General features: G+C 40.3%; 1 protein-coding gene across 1 annotated transcript; it reads left to right on the forward strand.

Moving 5' to 3' along the window:
- The first annotated feature begins 73 nt into the window (after nucleotides 1-73).
- On the forward strand, nucleotides 74-12,360 carry parp12b (poly (ADP-ribose) polymerase family, member 12b). The gene is made up of 8 exons (XM_077234736.1): nucleotides 74-489; nucleotides 1,402-1,537; nucleotides 2,454-2,709; nucleotides 9,979-10,071; nucleotides 10,156-10,282; nucleotides 10,429-10,597; nucleotides 10,697-10,817; nucleotides 11,072-12,360. Exons 1-8 carry the CDS (start codon nucleotides 161-163, stop codon nucleotides 11,170-11,172), a joined length of 1,332 nt encoding a protein of 443 aa, XP_077090851.1. The 5' UTR covers nucleotides 74-160; the 3' UTR covers nucleotides 11,173-12,360.
- Nucleotides 12,361-12,846: the final 486 nt, after the last annotated feature.

The raw sequence follows: 12,846 nt of genomic DNA on the forward strand, positions 1-12,846 counted from the left end.
TTTAGACTTTTATTTTGAAAATGGCTAGCACCTGGTATTTGGCATGAAACCCAGACCGTGCTTTCACAGTTTCCGCTTTCATTTCGGTAGAAACGCAGAATAGAAATCATAGAAATACAGGGGCGCAGCAGCCCAGCACTGCTCTCACTTCAGCGCAGACATGTCTGGCTACTCTCGGATCATACATCATGCGACCAGCATATTATGCAGCAATAAAGGCTCTATGGAGATATCTCAGCTGCACCAGAGGGTCTTCCGGCGCTTTGAGATAACCGAAGCAGATTTCTGGTACATCATTAAGAATTGTGCCCGCTTCACAGCGACCCAGAGCAGACCTAGAACAGAGGATGAAGAGTCTGACTACATTGTTGTCGCGAAAACATCTTTGAGACTCTGCAAGAAATATTCCAAGAATGAATGTTACGAGTGTCAGGATTTACACCTGTGCAAGTATTTTGTTTATGGCAACTGCAGATATGGGAAAGGAAGGTAAGGTTGGGAGAACATCTGGATATCTAGTGTAAGATTTTCCTATTATATTTACTAAATGTAGAGCATAAAGTGCTTTTATCCTTAAAAGGACAGATGCGTTAATACAATACTAAAAATAACAACAGCTATTAGCGGTCATAACGCCTTTAAGTTCTGTATGACATACGATTTAACGTAGCCTATCAAGAATTATTTTATGAATATATTGCTTTTGTTTATTTACATATTTGAACATATACACCAGGCCTGCCAATTTGCACACACATACGTGTTATTTATTATGGCTATTTTCAGCATTTCAGATGTTACATTGATCACAATTATGAAAAAATGCAGCTTAGAGATTGGCGAGTATTTTAATTTATATATAACCGATATTAACCATTTTCTACGTTTTTTATTAAAATAATATATCGTCATTAATATTAATAATAGCATCCAGCAACTCTATTCACATATTAATTAATTTAATGTATTGCTTGGATAATTACTCAACATAAATATAATAACAATAAAATATTCATAATGCATATGTTTTCAGAGTGGTATTAAGTATAATGATGGTTTAGTTTTTATTTTGTCAAAAAGTAGAAATAAACAATTAAAAATCAGTTCTGCATAGCGGTTATCATAGACATGTCATAAAAATTGGTAGTAAGAAATATTGGTCATGTAAAAGCAATATCTCTTTATTTTACAGTGTCTTTGTTACATATGTTACTTACTGTAATAAATTATGCTTAATTACTATAATTATATAGCCTAGTAAGTACGTTAATTAATTTTACTCAGTACTTAAATGCATAATTACATTGTAACAAGGACACCATAAAATAAAGTGTAACCAAAGTTTGGGAATTATGTAGAGACCAAAAATCACTTTATGCTTTTTGTGGATGTGTTTGTCAGGAAGGAGTGTAAATATTCCCATAATATCCAGTCACAACATAACCATCCCCTTCTGCGGGAGTGTACACTTCATGAACTGAACGAGGATGATCTCTTCCTGCTTCTGCTCCAGAATGATCCTGCCCTACTGCCAGAGGTGAGGAAATACAAACCGGAAGGCTTAAATAGCTACCTAAATGTTTTTTGGACTCCATTCTCATGAGAGAATTCCTCCCCGAAGCCAAACTGGGTTTATGATTGGGATATTTCTGCATTCCAGGTACCTCTCCTGCCGTTTGAAACGCCCTTCTCCGTTTCTTTCTCTGTGCGCTCAGTTGCGAGACGTTTTCAGAGTAGAAAAGTGCTCACGTAACAGCGCTGACGTTTGTTCTGGCATGTTTGAGTTGATTCAGCGACTGGTTACACCCATATATACAATGTCACAGTGTGAAATCATTGAATATTCGAGTATATCATTAGTTTATCAGAACACTTGTTTTTTCTGCGTTATGTCCTGGATAAGGAGCAATCTGATGAGTACCATCAGTCAAAAGCCAGTAATCTTAAAAAAAATCTTCACAAAAAGGTCGAGAAAAAAAACAAAAACAAGAAAAAGTGAACCATTAAGTCATCCAAGTGAAGCTCCACTTCATCAGTGTTCCAGTCAGTATGTTAATGTAAAAAAAGAAAAGAAAAAAAAACAGGCAAGTGGTGAATTAAGAAGAATTGTGGTCCGCGTTCAGGATGAAGAGTTGCTGATGGAGAGATATTGATGTTCTAAGATCTTCAGGTGTCCTAAGTGTGTTTCTCCACTTTGGTTTGGACAAAAAAAAAAAAAAAGAAAGACCAAAAAAAAAAGAAAAAATGGGGAATTTCCTTTGAACAGGTAAAGTAGAATGTTTTGCTGAGCTCTGTGACGCATTGGTTTAATCTAGAAGTTTTTCAGTATGTGTAAGGCATTAAATTAGTTTAATTTAATTATTAATGAATGCATGTGTGGTTTTGTATTATAATTTTTTTTTTGCATATAACTCTGATATTTAAATAATCCATCTCGTGTTGTATTTACGCAGGTGTGTGCTCACTATAATAAAGGCACTGGGCTTTTCGGGGCCTGTACCTTTATGGAGCGCTGCACTAAGGTGCATATTTGTCAGCACTTTGTGCAAGACGACTGCCTGTTCGGTCCCAAATGCAAACGGCAGCACAGCATCAACGAGCACAGCCGCAGGATGCTGGAGGAACGGGGTCTCGGTGGTGACATCATGCATGACCTGCCCTACATCTACCAGAACGTTTATCGCCTGAACTCACAAACTCTCAGCAGTGGTAAGGGCACTTATATTCATTCACACATATTATACACTGATGAGCCAAGACATTATGATCACTGACAGGTGAAGCGAATATCGTTGATCATCTCCTAACAAGGCCACATATTAAGGTCTGGGTACATCAGATGATAAGGAAACATTCAGTTCTCATAAGAAAACATGTTGGATGCAGGAGACATGGCATCTGATAAGACCCAAACTGTTATTGCAAGACAACTTGGTTAGAGTATCTCTGAAACGGCAAGGCCATTCATTTGGACTTAAATTTGACATGTGCCACCTACATAAACATTGTTGCAGACCAGGGGCCTATACCATGAAGCCGGGTTTGGTGGCTAGCCAGCTATGTTTCAGTTTAGTTTGCGTCAACCCTGGGTTTTAGGGACCATGAAAGTGGTTTGGCTTTTAGCTGTGTTCATCGCCATAGTAACTTACGCTCCACGGCTAACCTGGTCCGGGGCAGGATATGTTCCAGGTAAGAGGTTGCAAACCGAACTTGGACCAATCAGCTGTGAGCAAAGTGTCACATGACTGATGCGATAAAGTCACTCCACCTGTTTCTACTCCAAATTAAAGGTCACTACATACCAAATGATTTTTAAAGACAAAATTGTCTGGTTTTTAGTGATGCATATTTAGAATAATAAATTTGTATGATTTAGATATTATTTATCCAATTATTATACCCTTAATCACACATGTACAATTTTAGTTAATTATTATTAAGCAGTTTAAATGAATAAATATATAAAGGTAATATAAATTCGCTTTAGCATCAATAGATGAAGCTATAAAATGACTAGATGTGAGCTTAAATGTTCAATTCTCTCTATACCTTTATCAACTGTATAAAATAACTTCACAACTTTTACTTGCACTGATATACAGTAGCGAGACTTTTTCTTTTAGTTGTCCTCTTTCATAGATAGCTATTTTCTTCTTGCTGTGTAAATTTGTTTAAATTCTTAATATTTTAATACTTTTATTTAATAAGTGAATTGCGCTGCTTCTCTTGTGAGAAATTAATCTCAGTTTCACTCTTTCTCAACATGTGATTGGCTGTTCGCTACTGATGTCACACTTAAACTCCTAAACTCAGGATCAAAGCCTGAGTTGACAGAGAAAGTTGATGATCAGCATCATGGTACCAACAAAGCCTGGTTGGATTGGTTTGGTTTTGTCAACTCTAAACTAATCCTGTAACCCTGAGTTTGGTCAACTACCATCATGGTACAGGGCAGGCCCCAGGGGCCTGTTTCAGAAAGGAGGTTAAGTGAAAACTCTGAGTATGTTAACCCTGAAATGAGGGAAACTCTGGGTTTTCTGTTTCAGAATGGGAGATAAGTCAAATCTGAGAAAGCAGGTTAAGTCAAGCCTGTTTCTGAAAGAGAGGTAACTTATACTCAGAGTCAGTTACCATGGTTACTCACTCTGTGAACCTAACCTGGTCGGGAGCAGGTTTACTTCCGTAAACCCAGAGTTTATTTCGGTCTCCTCCCCTTTTTTAAAGAGGAAGCGGTGTTTAAACACCTCATTCATTCTTTCGGTACATTTATTCATTGCTGTTTTTTCCCCCAATTTTTTTTATAAAAATTGAAGTCTATATAACTTCTTAACTGGCAACTGAAAATACAGTAGATTAGAGTTACATCATGTAGTTCTAAACAAATTCTACAGAATTAAACTGTGGCATTCACTGAAAATCACTTAACTGTGTTCATCTGTGCACCAGCAGTTGATGGACCTTCCTCCTGCTGTTCTTCCACACTCTGGGGACCGGGGAGAGATAAGAATATCCGTTTATACTTAGATATAAACTTAGATTCTATAGGCTACTCCACATAAATAATGTGAAGAAATGTGAATGTGTAGATTGTTTGATGTGTAGACACATAATATTAACATTTCCTCTGTAGGCCTCTCTGTGGCAGCAGAAACTGTTTCTTCATCCCCATCGTCCTGTGAAGATGAGCATTTGGTTGAGCACATTTTATAATACTATTTGTCATAATTTCTGGTGTATTGAGTAGGCTACTTCCAACTGTCTGGGGTTCTGTTGGGACAGGAGGCTCCAAAAGACAAATATTACCATCAGAATCTGTTGGGAGCAACAAAAAACCCAACCCAAAGTAAAATATATGGAAATATCAAAAACAGCCTATATAAAAAATAACACATATGTAGACCTCTTACATTTTATGAAGGCACTTGAATCTTCGGGAGTGACTGTCTCTGAAGTCCCTCCAGGAATTCCCTCAGCCATTGGCCTTCCAGCATTCAGGCTCAGGGCCATCTCCATCTCCTCTGCATCTTCATCTTCATCTCCTCTGGATCTCCATCTCCTCTGCATCTCCTCTGGATCTCCATCTCCTCTGCATCTCCATCTCCTCTGCATCTCCATCTCCTCTGCATCTCCATCTTCAACTCCATCTCCTCTGAATCTCCATCTTCAACTCCATCTCCTCTGAATCTCCATCTCCTCTGCATCTCCATCTCCTCTGCATCTCCATCTCCTCTGCATCTCCATCTCCTCTGGATCTCCATCTCCTCTGCATCTCCATCTTCAACTCCATCTCCTCTGAATCTCCATCTCCTCTGCATCTCCATCTCCTCTGCATCTCCATCTCCTCTGCATCTCCATCTCCTCTGCATCTCCATCTCCTCTGGATCTCCATCTCCTCTGCATCTCCATCTTCAACTCCATCTCCTCTGAATCTCCATCTCCTCTGCATCTCCATCTCCTCTGCATCTCCATCTCCTCTGCATCTCCATCTCCTCTGCATCTCCATCTCCTCTGCATCTCCATCTCCTCTGCATCTCCATCTCCTCTGCATCTCCATCTCCTCTGGATCTCCATCTCCTCTGCATCTCCATCTTCAACTCCATCTCCTCTGAATCTCCATCTCCTCTGCATCTCCATCTCCTCTGCATCTCCATCTCCTCTGCATCTCCATCTGCTCTGCATCTCCATCTCCTCTGGATCTCCATCTCCTCTGCATCTCCATCTCCTCTGCATCTTCATCTCCATCTCCTCTGCATCTCCATCTGCTCTGCATCTCCATCTGCTCTGCATCTCCATCTGCTCTGCATCTCCATCTCCTCTGCATCTGCATCTCCATCTCCTCTGCATCTCCATCTCCATCTCCTCTGCATCTCCATCTCCATCTCCTCTGCATCTTCATCTTCATCTCCTCTGGATCTCCATCTCCTCTGCATCTCCATCTCCTCTGCATCTCCATCTTCAACTCCATCTCCTCTGCATCTCCATCTCCTCTGCATCTCCATCTCCTCTGCATCTCCATCTCCTCTGCATCTCCATCTTCAACTCCATCTCCTCTGCATCTCCATCTGCTCTGCATCTCCATCTGCTCTGCATCTCCATCTGCTCTGCATCTCCATCTGCTCTGCATCTCCATCTCCATCTCCATCTCCTCTGCATCTCCATCTCCTCTGCATCTCCATCTCCTCTGCATCTCCATCTCCTCTGCAACTCCATCTCCATCTCCTCTGCATCTCCATCTCCTCTGCATCTCCATCTCCTCTGCATCTCCATCTCCTCTGCATCTCCATCTCCTCTGCATCTCCATCTCCTCTGCATCTCCATCTCCTCTGCATCTCCATCTCCTCTGCATCTCCATCTCCTCTGCATCTCCATCTCCTCTGCATCTCCATCTCCTCTGCATCTTCATCTCCATCTCCTCTTCATCTCCATCTCCTCTGCATCTCCATCTCCTCTGCATCTCCATCTCCATCTCCATCTGCTCTGCATCTCCATCTCCATCTCCTCTGCATCTCCATCTCCTCTGCATCTCCATCTCCTCTGCATCTCCATCTCCATCTTTGCGAGCCTCTTCCTTCTTTCTGTTGGCTGAGTAGAAGTCAAATGAGAATGAACATTTAATTTTGTTAATTAGACCTATGTCAAAAATGCCGCTGCACTGCAAGACACTGGATGCTATTTAGTTATTGAATATGTCAAATGTTTGTTAAGGCAGGTAGCCTACATCCATGATATGCTCAAGCCTTACCTGATGGAATTATGTTTTTATATTTCATTTTCAGCTGCTGCCATGTTCTTTTAATGCCTGATATTAAATAAGGCATTAATTTAATATTATTCCATCTGCTCTGCATCTCCATCTGCTCTGCATCTCCATCTGCTCTGCATCTCCATCTGCTCTGCATCTCCATCTGCTCTGCATCTCCATCTCCTCTGCATCTCCATCTCCTCTGGATCTCCATCTCCTCTGCATCTCCATCTCCTCTGCATCTTCATCTCCATCTCCTCTGCATCTCCTCTTCATCTCCATCTCCTCTGCATCTCCATCTCCTCTGCATCTTCATCTCCATCTCCTCTGCATCTTCATCTCCATCTCCTCTGCATCTTCATCTCCATCTCCTCTGCATCTTCATCTTCATCTCCTCTGGATCTCCATCTCCTCTGCATCTCCATCTCCTCTGCATCTCCATCTCCTCTGCATCTCCATCTCCTCTGCATCTCCATCTCCTCTGCATCTCCATCTCCTCTGCATCTCCATCTCCTCTGCATCTCCATCTCCTCTGCATCTCCATCTCCTCTGGATCTCCATCTCCTCTGGATCTCCATCTCCATCTCCTCTGCATCTCCATCTCCTCTGGATCTCCATCTCCTCTGCATCTCCATCTCCATCTCCTCTGCATCTCCATCTCCTCTGCATCTCCATCTCCTCTGCATCTCCATCTGCTCTGCATCTCCATCTCCTCTGCATCTCCATCTCCATCTCCTCTGCATCTCAATCTCCTCTGCATCTCCATCTCCTCTGCATCTCCATCTCCATCTCCTCTGCATCTTCATCTTCATCTCCTCTGGATCTCCATCTCCTCTGCTTCTCCTCTGCATCTCCATCTCCTCTGCATCTCCATCTTCAACTCCATCTCCTCTGCATCTCCATCTCCTCTGCATCTCCATCTCCTCTGCATCTCCATCTCCTCTGCATCTCCATCTCCAACTCCATCTCCTCTGCATCTCCATCTCCTCTGCATCTGCTCTGCATCTCCATCTGCTCTGCATCTCCATCTCCATCTGCTCTGCATCTCCATCTCCATCTCCTCTGCATCTCCATCTCCATCTCCTCTGCATCTCCATCTCCATCTCCTCTGCATCTTCATCTCCATCTCCTCTGCATCTCCATAACCTCTCCATCTCCTCTGCATCTCCATCTCCTCTGCATCTCCATCTCCTCTGCATCTCCATCTCCATCTCCTCTGCATCTTCATCTCCATCTCCTCTTCATCTCCATCTCCTCTTCATCTCCATCTCCTCTGCAACTCCATCTCCTCTGCATCTCCATCTCCTCTGCATCTCCATCTCCTCTGCATCTCCATCTGCTCTGCATCTCCATCTGCTCTGCATCTCCATCTCCTCTGCATCTCCATCTCCATCTCCTCTGCATCTCCATCTCCATCTCCTCTTCATCTCCATCTCCTCTGCATCTCCATCTCCTCTGCATCTCCATCTCCATCTCCTCTGCATCTCCATCTGCTCTGCATCTCCATCTGCTCTGCATCTCCATCTGCTCTGCATCTCCATCTCCTCTGCAACTCCATCTCCTCTGCATCTCCATCTGCTCTGCATCTCCATCTCCATCTGCTCTGCATCTCCATCTCCTCTGCATCTCCATCTCCTCTGCATCTCCTCTGCATCTCCATCTCCATCTTTGCGAGCCTCTTCCTTCTTTCTGTTGGCTGAGTAGAAGTCAAATGAGAATGAACATTTAATTTTGTTAATTAGACCTATGTCAAAAATGCTGCTGCACTGCAAGACACTGGATGCTATTTAGTTATTGAATATGTCAAATGTTTGTTAAGTCAGGTAGCCTACATCCATGATATGCTCAAGCCTTACCTGATGGAATTATGTTTTTATATTTCATTTTCAGCTGCTGCCATGTTCTTTTAATGCCTGCAGGATTGCACCTACATGAAAATTAAAATTAGGTTGAATAACATACTGTTCTTCCAGTTTCACCTCTGATATTATAACAGTTGGGTAAGTTACTCTAAAATAGTTATTAATTACTAACTACAAATGACATATTCAACAGTGTAATTAGATTAATGTAATAATTACTATCTCTAGAAAGTATTGGTCTACTTATTACTAATTACTTTATAAATCCCATATCAACCTCAACCACTTGAACAATACAAAAAGAGACCATAAACTGCACTTTTAATGCTTTCAGATTAACAATATACAATTGCATGAATTATTCTTGAATTGACCAAAGTGTGTAGAGAGAGAAGGTTACATAAAAAAAATACCTTTAAAAAAATTTATGTTAAATCCGCTATTGTTGTATACAGAATTGTTCTATAGTCTATGCAGTATTTAATGCAATGACATCATATTTTACTTTATATTACAGAAGAATTAAGAGTAATCCCTTTAATTAAATTACAGTATTTAGATTACTTGGTAATTACACCCAACACTGTATAACAGTAATTAAAATGTAAACTTACGCATTGACTCGAGCAACTATTTTCTCCCAAACTAATTATCTCCCTCGCCGCTGCTGCCCTGTTGCTTAAAAAAAAATGTTTGCGTACTGCTGGTGAGAAATATGCAGACCTCTTTTTGTGTGGCGCTGTTACCATGGTGACTCATAATATCTGCGCTCCATTGATAATGGCTTTTTATAGTTGTGGTGCACGCGCTTAACTCAGAGTCAGTCAACTTAGAGTTGATTGAACTTACTCATTTCAGCTGTTCTGAAACCGAAAACTCAGAGTTTCTCATCTCAGGGTAAGTCAACTCAGAGTTCAAGTTTTCACTCAGTTGGTTGAACCTCCTTATTGAAACAGGCCCCAGGTACACACCTACATAACAACAGTGTTCCCTGGTGGAAGTGACGTCTTTCAGCAGGATAATGCACTCTGCCACATTGCACACACTGTTCAGGGTCATGATGAAGAGTTCAAGATGTTGGCCTGGCCTCCAAATTCCCCAATTGAGCATCTGTGGGATGTGCAGGAGCAACAAGTTAGATCCACGGCAGCTCCACCTCGCAGCTTACAGGACTTGAAGGATCTTCTGCTAATGCCTTGGTGACAGATATACCACAGGTAACCTTCATGGCTCTTGTGGAGTCCATGTCTCAGAGGGATGTTTTGGCAGCATGCGGAGGACCAACAGCATATTAGGCAGGCGGTCATAATGTTTTGGCTCATCTGTGTTTATTCATTAATTCATAATATGCATACATATTCATATACATTTCAGAACTGATATCTGATCAAGGCATCAAACCGGTCACTCAGGTGGAGAAGAATGAAATCTGTCTGCACTTCATAAGACGGAAATGCAAGTTTCAGGGTTGGTGTCAATGTCGTCTAGGTAACCTATGGTTAATCTTGTTGCCTTTAACCTATTTACTTTAGAGAATTTTTATTGCTTCAGACCAGTGTGTCCTTGTCCACTTTAATCTTCCGTATAAGTGGGAGGTTTATGACGGGAAAGACTGGAGAGATTTAAGAAACATGGAGGAAATAGAGAAAGCTTACTGCGACCCAAAGAATGAACACAGGTCAGTACAAATGCACATGCAAGAATTTGCTTTCCATTTTTCTGTTTTTAAGACATTAATTTTGACAATTTTTTAATTGGAAAAAAAGGACTGTTTCTTGAGACTGCTCTCCCACTCTCTTTACTCATTCCTTCTCTTGGACTCAGTCCAGGCTCGAGACCGGTGGATTTTGTGTCCATGTCCAGGAACTTTGACCCTGTGCGTCGACTTTCAACAGTCTCTTCCGTCTCTAAACCCGCACACTACATCCTGACAACAGAGTGGATGTGGTACTACAAAGGAGATCATGAAAACTGGATAGAGTACGGTCAACCGGTGAGACTGGATTACAAACATAATGGCCATACTCTCATCTGAGAGGAATTTATCTTTAAGGTCAGTTTGTGTTTTTGTTTCTGTACTGTTTTTCTTTAGGATGACAAGCAACGTGTGACCTCTGTAACATCCAGAGACCTGGAGAAAGCTTTTCAGGAGGACAGCAATGCAGAAGTTACTGTCATTAAGGGCAATAGGCATTACTATGTCAGTTTCCAAGGTACTACACACCTTCAGTTTCCAGGTCTGGAAAAAAAAGGTCATAAAATGATTTAATTTAAAAGTGACCTTGAGCATTTATTTTATTATATATATATATATATATATATATATATATATATATATATATAAATAATATTATATTTATTAAATATTATATTTATTATATTATATTCAATTATATTATATGTATTATATAAAATTTAATTATATTTATTATATTATATTGTACTATAGGACTTTCTTTTTTTCCAGATATGTATCAAAGGAACCCCAAACACAACACAAAGAGAAGGGTGCGAAGACGACCACGCTTTGTGTCTATCAATGAGGTGGAAACTCAAGCTTCCCAGTGACTGACAAAATACACAAATGTATGTTTACATACCTGAGGATAGACATTCAAATCATGAGCTACTGCTTTAGTTTCTTGCCATTTGGATACATTCACATGCTCTTAAAGGGATAGTTCACGCAAAACTGAAAATTCTGTCCTCATTTACGGAGCCTCAAGAAGATATTTTGAAGAATGTGCGTAATTAACAGTTTCTGGTCCCCATTGACTTTTTTCCTATACTATGGAAGTCAGAGGGGTCCATACCAGCAACTGTTTGGTAACCCACATTCCCCAAAACCTTATTTTGTGTTCAGCAGAAGAAAGAATGTCATGAAGGGTTAGAACAACTTGAGGGTGAGTAAATAATGACAGAATTTGAAAGCTAATTCACACTGCACCGACGGACTTCGACCAAAGGCTACAGACACTCTGGGGTTTTGTCGGATCGGTCTGTTTGACTTGTTCAATTGCATTTGTCTGGACGTGGAACGTCTGAGAAGTGGCATACTGTAGTTTGTGGCCAGTTGCATAAGGGCTAGTCTTAAAAGTTAGTCATCTATAGGCAGTTACATAAAAAGGTATATTGGTATCATTTGAATTGTGAAGGTAAGACTGATTACCCCTTGGTTAACTGCTAGCTGGTCAAACTAGTTCTTAAGACACAGTCTTAATAAAGTGGCTAAGTTTATGCAACTGGCCCCTGATGATTGTCTGTTGGTCACCGTCTGTCTGTGCAGCGTGAATAGCCCTTTACAAACTCAAGGCTCTTCTCAATTAATAAACTGAGGATACCCTATAATAATTGCTCTGAATGAAATACAATGGCTTTGATTGAAATATTATAGTCATATTAATATGAAGAAATATTAAATATATTCCATCACATTTAACCAAAATAGATATATCTTTGCCAGAAAATTCTGTGGCTACATCTTTGATTTTTAAGTGCTTATGATTTATTTAGCTCAAATAACTGCTCATATGAGAGGGTCCTACCCTCAGATCAACACATTTAGATACTGTGACTTTTAGCGGAATTTTTATTGCTTTATTCTTTATTATTGGTTCTATTGGTTTTTCATGCCATGGGTTTGTCTGGTGTGCCTTCAGTGAATGGTACCTTTGTGATATGAATCAGCTCATGAGGTACAAACTTGCACTTTTTTCAAACCATGTATTCCTCAATAAATTCTCCCTGTTTTTCCAATTTTGTCATTTGATTACAAGGTTTTTCAGGTCTACAAGAGATAATCACTGCAATCTTGCAGGCTTACTGGTGTGTAGCACCAGTTTTTTTTAAAATGAAATTAACGTTAATTTGACCTTGCTGGGTCTCAAATGTTTCAAAACTCCCACGGAGAGCCAAATGAAAAAGGTATGTAGCCTTATTGCTGCATACTTTACAATATGTTGTTACTATAGCAAAATTGTCGTAGGCTAATCATATAATTTATAGCATGGTTAAATATAGTATATATATCTAAGCTAGTTAAACATAGTTAATCTTCATAAGGTAAATAATATATGTTAATTTTTCAAATGTGTTTTCAAACAATGTATCGGACGGGCACATCGAGAAAAAAAATCGTTAAGTGTTTTGTTACCGATTGCGCCTAGAAAATTACTAAACGAAATTCATTTAAAACATTTACGCTACCTTTCTAAAAGTAGCTGAATTATTACAAATACAAAT

The sequence above is a fragment of the Siphateles boraxobius genome, unplaced genomic scaffold (genome assembly GCF_051911475.1).
Source record: "Siphateles boraxobius isolate OS27281-9 unplaced genomic scaffold, OSU_SipBor_1 19, whole genome shotgun sequence".
Lineage (NCBI taxonomy): Eukaryota > Metazoa > Chordata > Actinopteri > Cypriniformes > Leuciscidae > Siphateles > Siphateles boraxobius.